Source organism: Hyperolius riggenbachi, chromosome 11 (assembly GCF_040937935.1).
Source record: "Hyperolius riggenbachi isolate aHypRig1 chromosome 11, aHypRig1.pri, whole genome shotgun sequence".
Lineage (NCBI taxonomy): Eukaryota > Metazoa > Chordata > Amphibia > Anura > Hyperoliidae > Hyperolius > Hyperolius riggenbachi.
This window is the reverse complement of record NC_090656.1, coordinates 183,824,136-183,837,579: the sequence shown is the minus strand read 5'-3', so window position 1 is coordinate 183,837,579 and position 13,444 is coordinate 183,824,136. Positions and strand designations below refer to the sequence as shown.

Below are 13,444 nucleotides of genomic sequence, written 5' to 3'. Positions count from 1 at the left end.
ACTAATTTCTTGGCTGGGGACAGTGACCGAGTGCAGGGAATGGATTAAAAGAAGAAAGTCAACAGCTCATATTTTAGCTATTGGAAATTTGAAAGAGTTTCATAGAGTAGAGACAATAAAACATTAAAGCTACTTTTTAAGTCTTTGAACATAAAATACAACTGTGGGATATCTAAAGAAGTAATGTTGTTTAAGAAGCAGGAGAATAGTTACTATTGTTAATCTCATCAGTTTATTTTCCCCTCAGGATCCCTTTAAGCGAGATGATGGAAGTGCTATTGATTGCTGCCAGCATCCCAAATCATCAAATTCTGGTCAACAACAGGGCATGGTTGCAGATCTGAGGCTATTTTTTCCCCTGAATACAGCAACAAATACTGATGGGTTCTGGTGCCTTTGAGGTACCCATCCTAACTAGACTACGTATTCTTGGTCACGAGCATCTTGCCACTGACTGCACGCTGCCAGGACATGTCCTGGGATCATGTGGTTATCTTGGGCAGGGAAAAAAATGCTGGAAAAAACAGTGGTGGCTACAGATTTTTTTTTTTCACTAACTTCAGTCAGTCGCTTGTGACTGTCACATTCAGAGCACAAAGTTGAATCAAATATTTGAGAGAAGCTACATGCAAAGTACAATATCTTTAACACTGCATTCTTGATATGCTCACCTGTGACAGAAGGGAAAAAGATGCCAACAAGCACCATAAAAGTAGTTGTGATATCTGACAAAACATACAAGTGAAGAAACCGTTTTGATCCCTGAACATCCACAGATGGCTTATGGGCCTTCTCCAGAATTTCGCCTTTCTCTAGGTAATTGCTCCACAGGTTGTCTGAGCATACAAGAAAAACAAGAAGATTCTCGATTAAAATAGGTGGCAGATTAAATAAGGTATAAATAGGCAATATTAGCAGGTTAAGTAAAAGGTTCCTCTGTGCACAGGACTAAAATAAAGATAAGAGGTAAGAGACTACCTTCGATGACTAGCTGGTCTCCAAAGTGTCCATAAGGTCAAGTGGGACATGTTAGCTCGAGTGGAGGTAGGGGACTCTATAGGCACACGGGAAGTGGCTCAAGCTAGGTACACACTTGAGTTTCATGTGTTGATTGTCAGCCAGGAAAATCTTTCATGGAAACACTGTTTGCGAATATAAGCTGGCCATACTCTTGTCCATATGGCCAACAGATAGATCCCTCTCCAATCATTATATATAGAGAGAGTAGAGAGAGGGAGTAGAGAGAGAGAGAGAGTAGAGAGGGAGTAGAGAGAGGGAGTAGAGAGAGGGAGTAGAGAGAGGGAGTAGAGAGAAGAGAGAGAAGAGAGAGATCAATCCGCTTGATTCCCTCTACACAGAGATTTTCGATTAATTTCAACATGAAACCTTTGAAAACCTGTGTGCGCCTGCTGGGTCTCCCAGGCCCTCAAGCTATACAGTGTAGCTCACCTTTTCACCCCTCGGTCCCAGTCTCTGCTCTCCCAGTCTGTTTCTTAACTTCCAAGTCCTGAGCACCTGTGTGATGTGAAGACAGACACTGGGGCAGCGTGGCATGTAGTGTTTGTTACGTCACATAGGCGTTTGGGGACACGGAAGTGAAAAGAGAGGAAGCAGCCAGCTGGGAGAGGACACCGTAATCAGCCCATGGATAGGTGAGAGTACCTCCTGCTGCGTTGCTCGTTGCAAAATCATATGCCGCTAGAGATGCCCTCCTGATCCACCAAAATTTTTGGTCATGCACAAGCGACCTATTTTGTACGGAGAGCAGTGAATCGGGAATAATTTGTGGCAATGATTTCTAGTTGGCTGGATATCAATGCAAAGAAATAAAAAATAAAAATCTACTAGCGTATGACCACATTTAGTCTGAATAAAAGGGGTCCTCAATCCCACTGATATTGGAATTCCGTCATGATTAATTACTAATGACTGATGTCTACTGTTCTGTCTTGCTGGCTACAGCAGGGTTTTTCTCCCTTAGGCCCGGTTCACATTAGCGGTGGCTATCCGGAATAGCCGTGCCGGAGCCGCACCGCATGCTGGCCGGACGAAACGGACGCACGGCATAGCAATGTAAGTCTATGCCAGGGTTCACATGTGTCCGTTTCGTCCGGACCGGAGCCGGACCGGATCCGGACTCCGGTGTCCGTTCCAACATGCGCTATTTTTTGGTCCGGCTCCTCCGGCAGCCGTATCCGGGGCGGAGCCGGACTGCACCATCCGGCCAATGGAAACCAATGAGAACCGGAGAGCGCACAACACACTGGCAAAAAATCCGGATGTTCTACCCCACTTCCTATGCGGATTTTTGCGGCGATATTGGCTGGGGACACATGGGCAAGCATTTTGGAGTGGAGCAGCACAGCTGGATCCGGATCCGGAGATGTTGGCAGCATGTCGGAGGTGGAGGTGAGTGCTAAACAGCAGAGGGCCTGATTCCACAGGTCCCCCTTCTGCTGACCTCCCAGACCCCAACATTTTTTTTTGTTTTTATACAGGTTGTTACTATCCGGATCCGGACCGCAACCGTGTTCATACCGCACGGAAACCGTATGCAACCGGACCGGATCCGGACAGGAACCGTACGGTTCAGGTCCGATCCGGCTCCGGTGCGGTCCGGACATCCGGTGCGGTTTTTGCGAAACCGCAAGTGTGAACCGGCCCTTACAAAGTTAAGAGCTGTGTATGCTTATAAAACGCAATAGTTTTATGCTCCTGAATTGATAGAAAAATATGGAGATACAGGATGTCATACGATATAAATATTGATCATGGAGTTATTAAGAAACCGTTAAAGTGCTGTATCATAATGGTATGATATCCAAAAGTAATGCAAAGCTCGGTACTAAAGAAAAAATATCAAAGTACCGTAAATAAAAACAAATGAATAGGATCGTACTTACCTGTTAAAATGCCACTGGCAGCTCCAGGAATACCAGGGATCTCACTGACATTGTTGTGAAGAAAATACTCGTCACACGTGCTACCGGAAAAATTTGATGTTCCGCAAAATAGTTCTGACAGCTTTGTAGCAACTGTCTCATTATCAATAACTGTTGTCTTGGCACATACATCAAATTTGTCTCTAGAAAGTGTTCTGTTGCCTAGTACACAGATACTACAAAAAAGCAAAAACAAAAAAAAAAATGTTATTCTCCAAAATTTTACATTTTACACAAATACCAAAAAAGATAATGCAAATGTACTAAATACAAATTTATGTTCTGAGCATTGCATGTTACTTTTTGCAATACATACTGTATATTGAATGTACATGAATGACTTCATCCTATAGGTTCTCTTCCTATTGAGACACCATTGCAATTATGCTAGACAGGAAACTGCCAAGACTCCTCCTCCTAGCCCATCATCACCCACACATGGCATAATCAGAGAGAAGCACAAATCACCTGACCCAGCCCATCTCCTCCATCTGCTGAAAGAGTACCTCTTTGTAGCCAGCATGGCAGCATCTCATGAATCTGCTAAGCTGTAGTGCTGGCCTCAAGAAATGAATCGGAGCTGGAGAGTAACACATGTACAGTAACTGGGGTACATTCATTCTGCTGCCAGATTTTTGAATCTTAATAAGATGAATCTCTGGGCCACCTGAAAAAGGTATTCCTCTGGAATGACTGAATTAAATATAAAAATAAAACCAGAGCAGATGTGACATTATAGCCATGTTCCTGTTTCATCAGCAATAACTTTATCCCTACCTTTGACACCTCAATGAGAAATTTATGGAGATAGATAGATAGATCTATCTAGATAGACAGACAGACTTCTTTTTGTTCCAAGACAACTAGACTTTCATTGGGAAGTGTTTTTTCCCAAGGAAAATATCTATGAATTAAGGCTGGTTTCACAGTGGGACGTTACAGGCGCACGTTAGAGCAGCCTGTAACGCAGCCCACCGCACAGTAATGAAAAATCAATGGGGCTGTTCACAGTGCGAACGTTGCGTTACATTGTAACGCTGCGTCACAAGACAACGTACTGCATGCAGTACTTTGGACGCGGCTGAGCCGCGTTAGACTGCTTGCACATGCTCAGTAATGTTGGGGAGGAGCGGAGAGCGGCCAGGCAGATGGCTAATTAATATGCACTGCACGTTATGACGTGCAGTGTTTACTTCCTGGAGCAGCCGCTCTGTGCGGCGATTGGCCGGCGGGACCACGTGATGCCGCATGCGCACAAGAGTGCGCATCACGGCATCACTGACGCCAGAGTGAGCTGCACAACGCGGCTCACTCTGACGTCCAGATCCAGCACCACCAGGCGTTCCGTTAGGGGGTTGTTATGCGACCTTAACGCCCCCTCTAACACAACGTCCTGGTGTGAAATTAGCCTAAGTAGGAGGGGAAACCCCCCCCCCCCCAAAAAAAAAAAAAAACAATTCTCAGTTTTTACCCATCACAGTCTATAAATAGTGCTACTGTAGATCCCCACAGATTTAACTTGGCCATTTTTCAAAAAACATAAATTATGTTCCTATCACAATTTATGGTGATGATATTTGATTGTCAAATAAAGATGGATTTTTGCTACAGTGTGTACATTTAATGCAATATCTTCCTCATCCCACATTTTTAGCCAGATGTGCCCCAGTATAAGTTCCCCCAGTAAAGATAACCAAATGTGCCCCAGTATAAGTCCCTCCCAATAAAGATAAAGTTATTAGCCCCCCCCATATAGATGGCCAGATGTGCCCCTTTATTAGTCTCCCCCACCTTCAGTATGGATAGCCATGCTTGCTCCCGCCCCAGGCTTGGCAGCAACCAATCAGGGCTCGGCAGACGCGTCCTGACTGGTGGCTGCTGATCTGGGCGTGGGCTGTGGTCATGCAGGTGGGCATGCATAGAACTGTGGCGGCGGTTTAAAAAAATAAAAATCACCAGGGCTTGTTCTGGGAGAAAGGTGGAGGGATCACCTGCATTTTTAGGAGTAGGAGGGCAGATCCAAGGTAATCAGTTTATTTTCACCTCTGGTTAACTTTAAGGCATACATGAAGTGTGCTAAAGCTTTCCATTAAAAAGCATGGTACCCACTACTCACCCTCCTTCTGCTGCTAACTGTCTTCAGGGCCTATCCCGTTCTAAGACCCTCCCTTCCCCCTAGCCTTCCGGATGTTCACCAGCCAGTAAGAAAAAAAGTCATTAAAAACTAGTCATTTGCGAGTTACAAACCGTACATGCCCAGTGAAAGAAAGCACTTGTGTGAAAGACTTTACTGGGCATGCACTGTTTGCAACTCATGCATGCCTAGTTCAGATTCGCTCAACCTCAACCGGATTATTTGACTGAAGAGCCAGCCAAATGGAAATGGGAGGAACCACAAAAAACAAGAATCATAGGTGGTGTCTGCAGCAGGATATCTAGCCCACTGTGGGCTAAATGCACATTTTCTTCATTTTAGAACTAGTGTAAAAACATTTTCCTACCAAACCTTTAAAGTGAACCTCCAGACTAAAAATCGACTCAGCAGCACTGAAAAGGCCTGGTGTTTCTTTAACAGTTTCACAGCATCAGAACTTTGTTTCTCTTATACAAGTCTCATTTTAGCTGCACAGAAGAAAACTGCCCGGGAATTTTTCCCCTGATGCTGTGCAAAGCGTGATGGGATTTCTGATGTTGTTGTTCTCGTTCTGCTTTTTTGGTGTAAGGTTTTTTTTTTTTACATTTTGAATTTGACATTTGAAGCCTAGCGTGTGCAGCTGTGAGGGGTGATCAGGACACAGGACAGTTGGAACTGTGTCTCATGCTCCCTGTCACCTCCTTTCAACCAAAAAGATGGCTGCCCCATGACAAAGATGGCAGCCCCCATGAATCACAAACATTTGCCTGTTCTTTTAAAACAGATAGGTAGGATTATATTGCCTATCTATTCTAATTAACATAACTAATGTAACTTAATGACAGTATGTTTGTTTAGGCTGAAGTCCCCCTTTAACTGAAAGTTTAAAAAAAACAAAAAACAAAAAAAACAACTCCCCACTTATGACATATGTTGGACACACACACACACACACACACACACACACACACACACACACACACACACACACAAAGTTTCACTTACCTGGGGCTTCTACCAGCTGCTGCTCCAGTCCCCCGCTGTCAGCTTGCCGACCTCGGAGGTCGGCGGGCCGCTTGCGTACATTTTTACACATTCCCGCTAGTGCAGGAACAGTAACACATAAATTTTTACGCGTTAGTGGTTCCATGCGTAAAAATTTACGCATGGAACCAGTAACGCGTAAAAATGTAAGTGTTACTTTTCCTGCACTAGCGGTATGGTTTAAAAGGAAATAAATATGGCAGCCTCCACAGGTCTCTCACTTTGGGTTCCTTTTAAGATCCTATAACGTATCGTGGAAAAACTTACAAGGTTTCAAAAACTGGCATTCTATAACTATTTAGTGAGCAAATAATAGACATGACCCTTAGTGTCCTTTTACACTATATCAGTTGCTATCAGTTATAACTGAAAGGACAACTGATTTTCAGAGTAATGTCCATGTTGTCCTATGGCTCAGTTCATGAATGCTTTATAACAATGCACTGCTATGGAAAGTTAAAACACATCAGTTTTTTAGCCTATAGTTAAAAGAGGCCATTCTGAAAAGTTGTGTGTTACGCAAAATTTTTAGTTAGGATTTACTTACGGAAACCACGGGGGGCTGAAGGCTGACTTTAGACTGCCCACGTAGATCGATATAATGGAAATTATGACGCATGCCAGGAAAAGAGAGGCAAATTTGTTCACATATTTCACCCCAACAAATACTACAAAAGCCATCAAGATGAGGAAAATGGTGCCGTAAATACGCATATTGTTCAGCATGGCGCTAGAGCCTTCATGGGTGTTAGGCGCCTGAAATATGGCAGCTGAAGGAGCAATATAAACCTAACAAAAACAAAAACAAATGGTTTTACAACATTGCCTAAATGATGCCTATTGTACAATTTACTATTTCTATTATACATTTTTATATTACTAATATAAAAAAAATGTATAAATTTTAAAACGGCCCTTCAACCAAGACTAGTTCAATTAAGGCCCCGTTCACACTTGCGTTTTGGCATGCAAACGAACCGGATCCGGATCGTATCAGGACCTGATCCGGATTGGAACTGTACGGTTCCGATCCGGATCCGGTCCGTTTGCATCAGGACTGCTTCAGGCTGCCATCCGGATCCGTGGGGGGAAAAAAAAATACCTTAAAATTTGTTGGGGTCTGCAGAAGGTGCACCTGGTGCACCTGTAGAATCAGGTCCTCCGCTGTAGGCCTCACCTCCACCTCCGACATACTGCCAAAACAGCTCCAGCACTTGTGTCACTGCTGCTCCACTCCAGATATGCTGGGCCCATGTGTCCCCATCCAAAATGGCCGCTATAAATACGCATAGGAAGTGGGGTAGAACGTCTGGTGTTGTCTCCAGTGTGTTCTGTGCTTCCGTTTCCCATTGGTTTTCTATATCCAGATGGTGCAGTCAGGCTCCGGTCCGGGTGCGTGGGCCGGATGAGCCGGACCAAAAAATAGCGCATGTTGGAAGTGTCCGGAGTCCGGATCCGGTCCGGCTCCGTACTGTACAGAACGGATGCGTGTGAAGTCCGCATAGCCTTTGCATTGCTATGCGGAACGTAAGTTCCGTTTGTACAGTATACGGTCCGGATCCGATCAGGCGGATCCGGACAGGGAACGCTAATGTGAACCGGGCCTTAGGGCAAAAAAAAAAAAAAAATCACTATATTTTGATACCCTTTAAAAGCAGTGGTTCTTAAAGAGAATCTGTACTCTGAAATTATTACAATAAAAAGCATACCATTCTATTTATTATGTTCTCCTGGGCCCTTTTGTGCTGTTTCTGCCACTCCCTGCTGCGATCCTGACTTGTAATTGCCAGTTTTAGGCATTGCTTACAAACAAAAGACATGGCTGCTAAAAGCTTGTGATAGGCTCTGAGAAGCTCTGTCTGTGACTCACAGAGCCTGCAGGGGGCGTGGAGAGGGTGTGTATAGCTTCTATCCTATCACAGCAGAGCAGCACATTCCTGCCTGAGCCCGACAAAGCCATCAGAGGAAGGACGATTACATTATATAACAGGTACGGAACACTGCACGTTTCACATGGGCACTCATTAAAGAGAAACTGTGACCAAGAATTGAACTTCATCCCAATTAGTAGCTGATAACCCCTTTAACAAGATAAATCTATTCCTTCATCAGGGGCTCTGTATGGCTGATACTGTGGTTAAACCCCTCCCACAGGAAATTGTGAGGACCATGGTCCTGGCAGTTTCCTGTCTGTGAACCTCATTGCATTGTGGGAAATCGCTGTTTACAACTGCCAAATATCTCCTTCCACTGACATCACCTGCCAGCAGTAAAAATTTCACCATGTGATAAATGTCAGATTGTAAATCAGGGAGAGGAAAGATTTTACAATGAGCAAAAACTGACTAAATCATTTATACATAATTATTGTAAAAATGAAGCATGTTTTTATTTTTATTATTTTCACAGGAGTTCCTCTTTAAGGCCGTCGTAGTCCAAACCATTTGTAGTTGGAAAAATAATTTATTTTTTCAAACTCAAATTCTAGAAATATATTTATTCGTGTACACAAAGCATGCACAATAAACTTGCACATAAAATAACTGCGTTCAAATAACAAAATTTTTACAAAAACAAACAAATATTTACTAAATTAATTGGACACACACCTTCGCCAAGCCCCTGAGCAGGACTGTGGAGTTGAAGTCGAGGAGTCAGAGCAATTTTAGGTAGCTGGAGTTGGTGGTTTCAAAAACTAAGGAGTCGGGAGTCGGATGATTTTTGTACCAAATCCACAGTCCTGGTAAGTATTAGACTAAGGAGTTGGAGTTGAGGAGTCGGAGCAATTTGAGGTACCTGGAGTCGGAGTTGGTGGTTTCATAAACTGAGGAATCGGAGTTGGAGTCAGATGATTTTTGTACCGACTCCACAGCCCTGCCCCTGAGACTGACTCGCCAAACCGTTGGGGTTCAAACACAGGTTAACAACCATTAAGGGGAACCTGAAGTAAAAGGATATGGAGGCTGCCATATTAATTTCAATTTAAACAATACCAAGTTGCCTGGTAGCACTGCTGATCTACTACTGCAGTAGTGTCTGAATCGCACCTGAAAAAAGCATGAAGCTAATTAGAGTCAGACCTATGCTGGATACACACCATACGTTTCCGCGTTCGATGCGTCCGTCGATACGCGTCGATTCGATTATTTCCAACATGTCCGATTCGCGGTTCGATGGATCGTTTGGTCGATTTGCCATACTTTACATGGCATTCGACCTAAAAATAATCGAAATGCGCTCGGAAATAATCGAATCGACGCGTATCGACGGACGCGTGCGACGCGGAAACTCATGGTGTGTATTCAGCACTAGGTCAGAAAATCTGATATGCTTGTTCATGACTAGAATGTATTTGAGGCAGAGGATCAGCAGGATAGCCAGGTTAAAAGGAAAGAAACATGCCAGTTTCCATATCCCTCTCATTTCAGATTCCCTTTAAAAGGTCCACCATCACAAACAATTGTTAAATAATTTAAAAAATGTATATGTATGCATACATTTACACACTTTTTTTTTGCTTGGCTCTGGCCCCATGAGCTCTCTCAATAAAGGTGGCCATAAACTAAATGGCCACCTGATCTACCATCAGATAAATCCCTCTCAGATCTAGGCCACTTGCACACTACATAAGATTCTGATTTTTTTTTTTTAATGCGATCAGATTTTTGATTCAGTAAAAAAAAAACAAAAAAAAAAAAAAAAAAAAAAACTTGGTAGCATGAAGTACTTTTTTTTTTTTGATTAAAAAAAAAAAAAATAAAAAAAAATGGAATCGCATGTAGTGTGCAAGAGGTCCTACTATGATTAGCGAGGGATCTATTGGCTGCCCACAGATTTTGTATAAATTGCAGTATGTGTACCCGCTGCCACCCTCAGGCCTCCCCCTCATCTGTGTTGTTCACCTTGGCCAGCAACAGTACTCAATACCTGTCCGGCTGGTGCTTGCCCTCCCGAGTCCAGTACTTCAACTTCAAGCTTCGGGTCTCCTCATCCCCATGTCCTTTTTTCTCTTCCTGGTCGTGAAACACTACAAGCTCCAGCCCAGGGCTGTGGAGTCGGAGTAATTTTGGGCACCCGGAGTCGGAGTTGGAGTCGTTGATTTCATAAACTGAGGAGTCGGAGTCAGGAGTCGGATGATTTTTGTACAAAATCCACAGCCCTGTTAAGTATTGGAGTCGAGGATTCTGAGTCGGAGCCATTTTGGGTACCCGGAGTTGGAGTCATGGTTTCATAAACTGAGGAGTCGGAGTTGGAAGATTTCTGTACCGATTCCACAGCCCTGCTCCAGCCTGTACCCTGCTTTGACTTAGGTAACATGACATGTAAGAGAAGTGAAGTGGACATGGGGAGGAGGAGTGAGTTTAAAGCACAGGACCCGGGAGAAAACCCACCAGCCGGACAGGCGTACATCATCAGCGTTAGTGACGCGCTCCCAACCTGCCTCCGATCAAGCAAAAATTTCCATCCTGTCTGACTTCTTCGATCGATTCTGTACAGAAGTCGATCAGGCAACGCAATAAAATCTGCTGTACATCGATGGTAAATTGACTAGAGCATAGCCTGATAACTGTTCCAGAACAAACATGCATATTAAATCCCTTACCAGACTCCACCGAACAGCTGCTTACTTGTTCCTGGTGTAAGGGCTGGAACCCACAGGAGCGCTTTTGGCAGCGTTTTGACAGCACTGCGATACGCTAGCAGTTTGCCAAAACGCTGGGCTAATGTTAATGGATGGGGCAACTTCCACAGGAGCGTTTGCGTTTCTCAGAAACGCAAACGCAGGACGTGCAGCATTTTGGGAGCGTTAGCGCTTCAATGTAAAGTATTGAACCGCTAGCGGAAACGCTCAGCAAAACCTAAACTGAGCGGTTTTGCTAGCGTTTTGCGGTTCAGCACACTGTAACAAAATGAAAAATAATTCACAGGACCAATCAGGATAAAAACGCAAAACGCAAAACGCTACGCACCCGCTGGGCAAAAAAATACAATGTTGCAAAACACGACCAAAAACGCGCATGAATCCGCTTGCAAACCGCTCAGACAAAACGCTACGCACCCGCTGGGCAAAAAAATACAATGTTGCAAAACACGACCAAAAACGCGCATGAATCCGCTTGCAAACCGCTCAGACAAAACGCTAGCGGTTGCGTTTTGCGTTTGCGGATTTCAGTGGGTTCCAGGCCTCAGACTTACACCAATGCAATAAACATAACAGCTAAACTGGTATTTTAAAAGTAAAATACAGATTGCAATGTACTTTTCTTTACAGTGTTAATTTAAATACAAGTTTGCATGCCAAACTGCCTTATGCGTTCCATAGCATAATGCACTCCATATCCTTTTGTATTGTGGTTAGCTGGTGCATAAAATAATCTGCAACTTGTGATTCAAGAATTGTGTAATCCACTAATAGCTAAATGGCATAAGTACATAAACGCACAACCAAACTAGAGTCTATAGAGTGTGGTTATAGAAATATCTTGAGGCACAAAAACCACTGTTTGATCTACAATACAGTATATAGTATGAAACAAAAAACACACACCGCTACGCCGGCAAACTAAATCCTGCGCAACTTTAAGGCGATACAAATCCTTGTACAGTACTGATGATCTAAGAGTAAACAACCGTTCAGAGGAACACAGGGGCCATTCACAAGACATGCTGGATATCTGAAAGGGACTAGTGTAGTGCCACTTCAGACCGCTAATAAACTGCATGAAGTCTTTCCTCTCATCGCGCCTAAGAAAAAGGGGAAGAGTACATTTTTCATGACCAACTTTTATTGCAGAAGAAATGCCAAGTTGCCCATAAATGGTACAATTCTGCAGCCGATTGATAGTTTGCAATCGGAAATGATCGTTCATACCCTAACTGCCGAATTCCCACAATCCTATTCGATCAGGTTTTTAGACTCATTGCATTTTTCAGATGGATCCAATCGATCTGATCGAATTGGCTAGTGGCAAATCAGCCAGTAATGGGAATGACTAATTAAAGGAAATGTCCAAGCTAGAAGAAAAAAAACAAAAACAAAAAAAAAACACATCTACTTACCCTGGGCTTCCTCCAGCCCCTGGCAGCCGGCATGTCCCTCGTCGCAGCTCGGGTGTCCTGGGATCTCCTTCGTTCCCGATAGCCACCTTGCCAGGTTGGGATATTCTGAGACTGTGCAAGAGCTGCTGTCAACCACGCCCACGTGGTCTGGAGTGTAATGCGCAGGCGCAGAAGAGGATGGCAAGGTCGCCATCGCAAACGTAGGTGATCCCGGGACACCAGCGCTTTGGTGAGGGACATGTCGGCTGCCAGGGCCGGGGGAAGCCCCGAGTAGGTAGATGTCTTTTTTTGTAGCTTGGCCATTCCCTTTAAGGAAACGATCAATTAGCCAAGGTACAATTTAAAATGCATACATATAAAAAAATGTACATTTCTTCCAGAGTAAAATGCACTATAAACTATGTTTTTCCTAAAAAAACTGACAGATCTTGGGCTAGTCCATCTCCTCATGGGAGATTCTAAGTAGCACAATATTTTGGTGGTTGACCAGAGCAAAAGTTAAGTAAGTGCTTATCTAAATAAATAACTGATAATCACCCATGAGGAGATGGACTAGTACAAAACCTGACAGATCAGTCCAATTTTCACTACATACTAAGTGGCAGCGATGGAGGAAATAAATTTATAGTGCATTTTACTCTGGGAGAAGTGTGATGCGACGTTTTTGACACATGACGTCAGTGCGTCTTACGTGGTAATGATGCAACGTTTTGATGCTACCTTTTTGACGCATTAGTGCGACGTTTTGGGCGCACCGTCTTGTGATTGGAGGATGTAACGTTTTGGACACTCCTATTTGACTTTTTGGGCGCACTTTTTTGAATCTTCTTGTTCAAGTATGTGATTGGGTGGTTGGAAGTTGCTCCCAGTTCTCCATCAGGTCCACCTTTGTAGTGATTGGTCATAGCTTAGGGGGAAGGGGTATAAATAGGGTATAGGCAGGTAATGGTGACATGCTATCATTTGACAAAGAACGGTTGATCCGTTTGAAACGGCGACAGTCCGTTGTGAGCAGAATTGGGCTGCAATAAAGGCGTAACCTATCCTTGAGGAGATCTTCATGCATCTCTATGCAGCTAAGAGCTATTACTACTACTGAGCTATAGTTACATTCTGGAAGTCCGGATGTCATGGCTATACTTTGTTCACATTTTTTGTGAATAAATAACCTGCTTTTTTTAAGAATCGGCGAGTGCTGGTCATTTTTCGCTTGTGGTTTACATCAAGTCTGTGCAAGCCACACGGACTAGACCTGGCACAGCCA

At 43.8% G+C, this 13,444-nt stretch overlaps 1 protein-coding gene across 1 annotated transcript in view; it reads right to left on the bottom strand.

Moving 5' to 3' along the window:
• SLC12A4 (solute carrier family 12 member 4) overlaps positions 1–13,444 on the bottom strand; it is a 135,468-nt gene that overhangs the window by 51,784 nt on the left and 70,240 nt on the right. The window contains exons 7-9 of the mRNA XM_068261427.1: positions 6,668–6,909; positions 2,904–3,118; positions 672–836 (exon numbers count right to left, since the gene is read on the bottom strand). Coding sequence (XP_068117528.1) covers positions 672–836; positions 2,904–3,118; positions 6,668–6,909 — 622 coding nt within the window. The remainder of the gene's footprint in view (positions 1–671; positions 837–2,903; positions 3,119–6,667; positions 6,910–13,444) is intronic.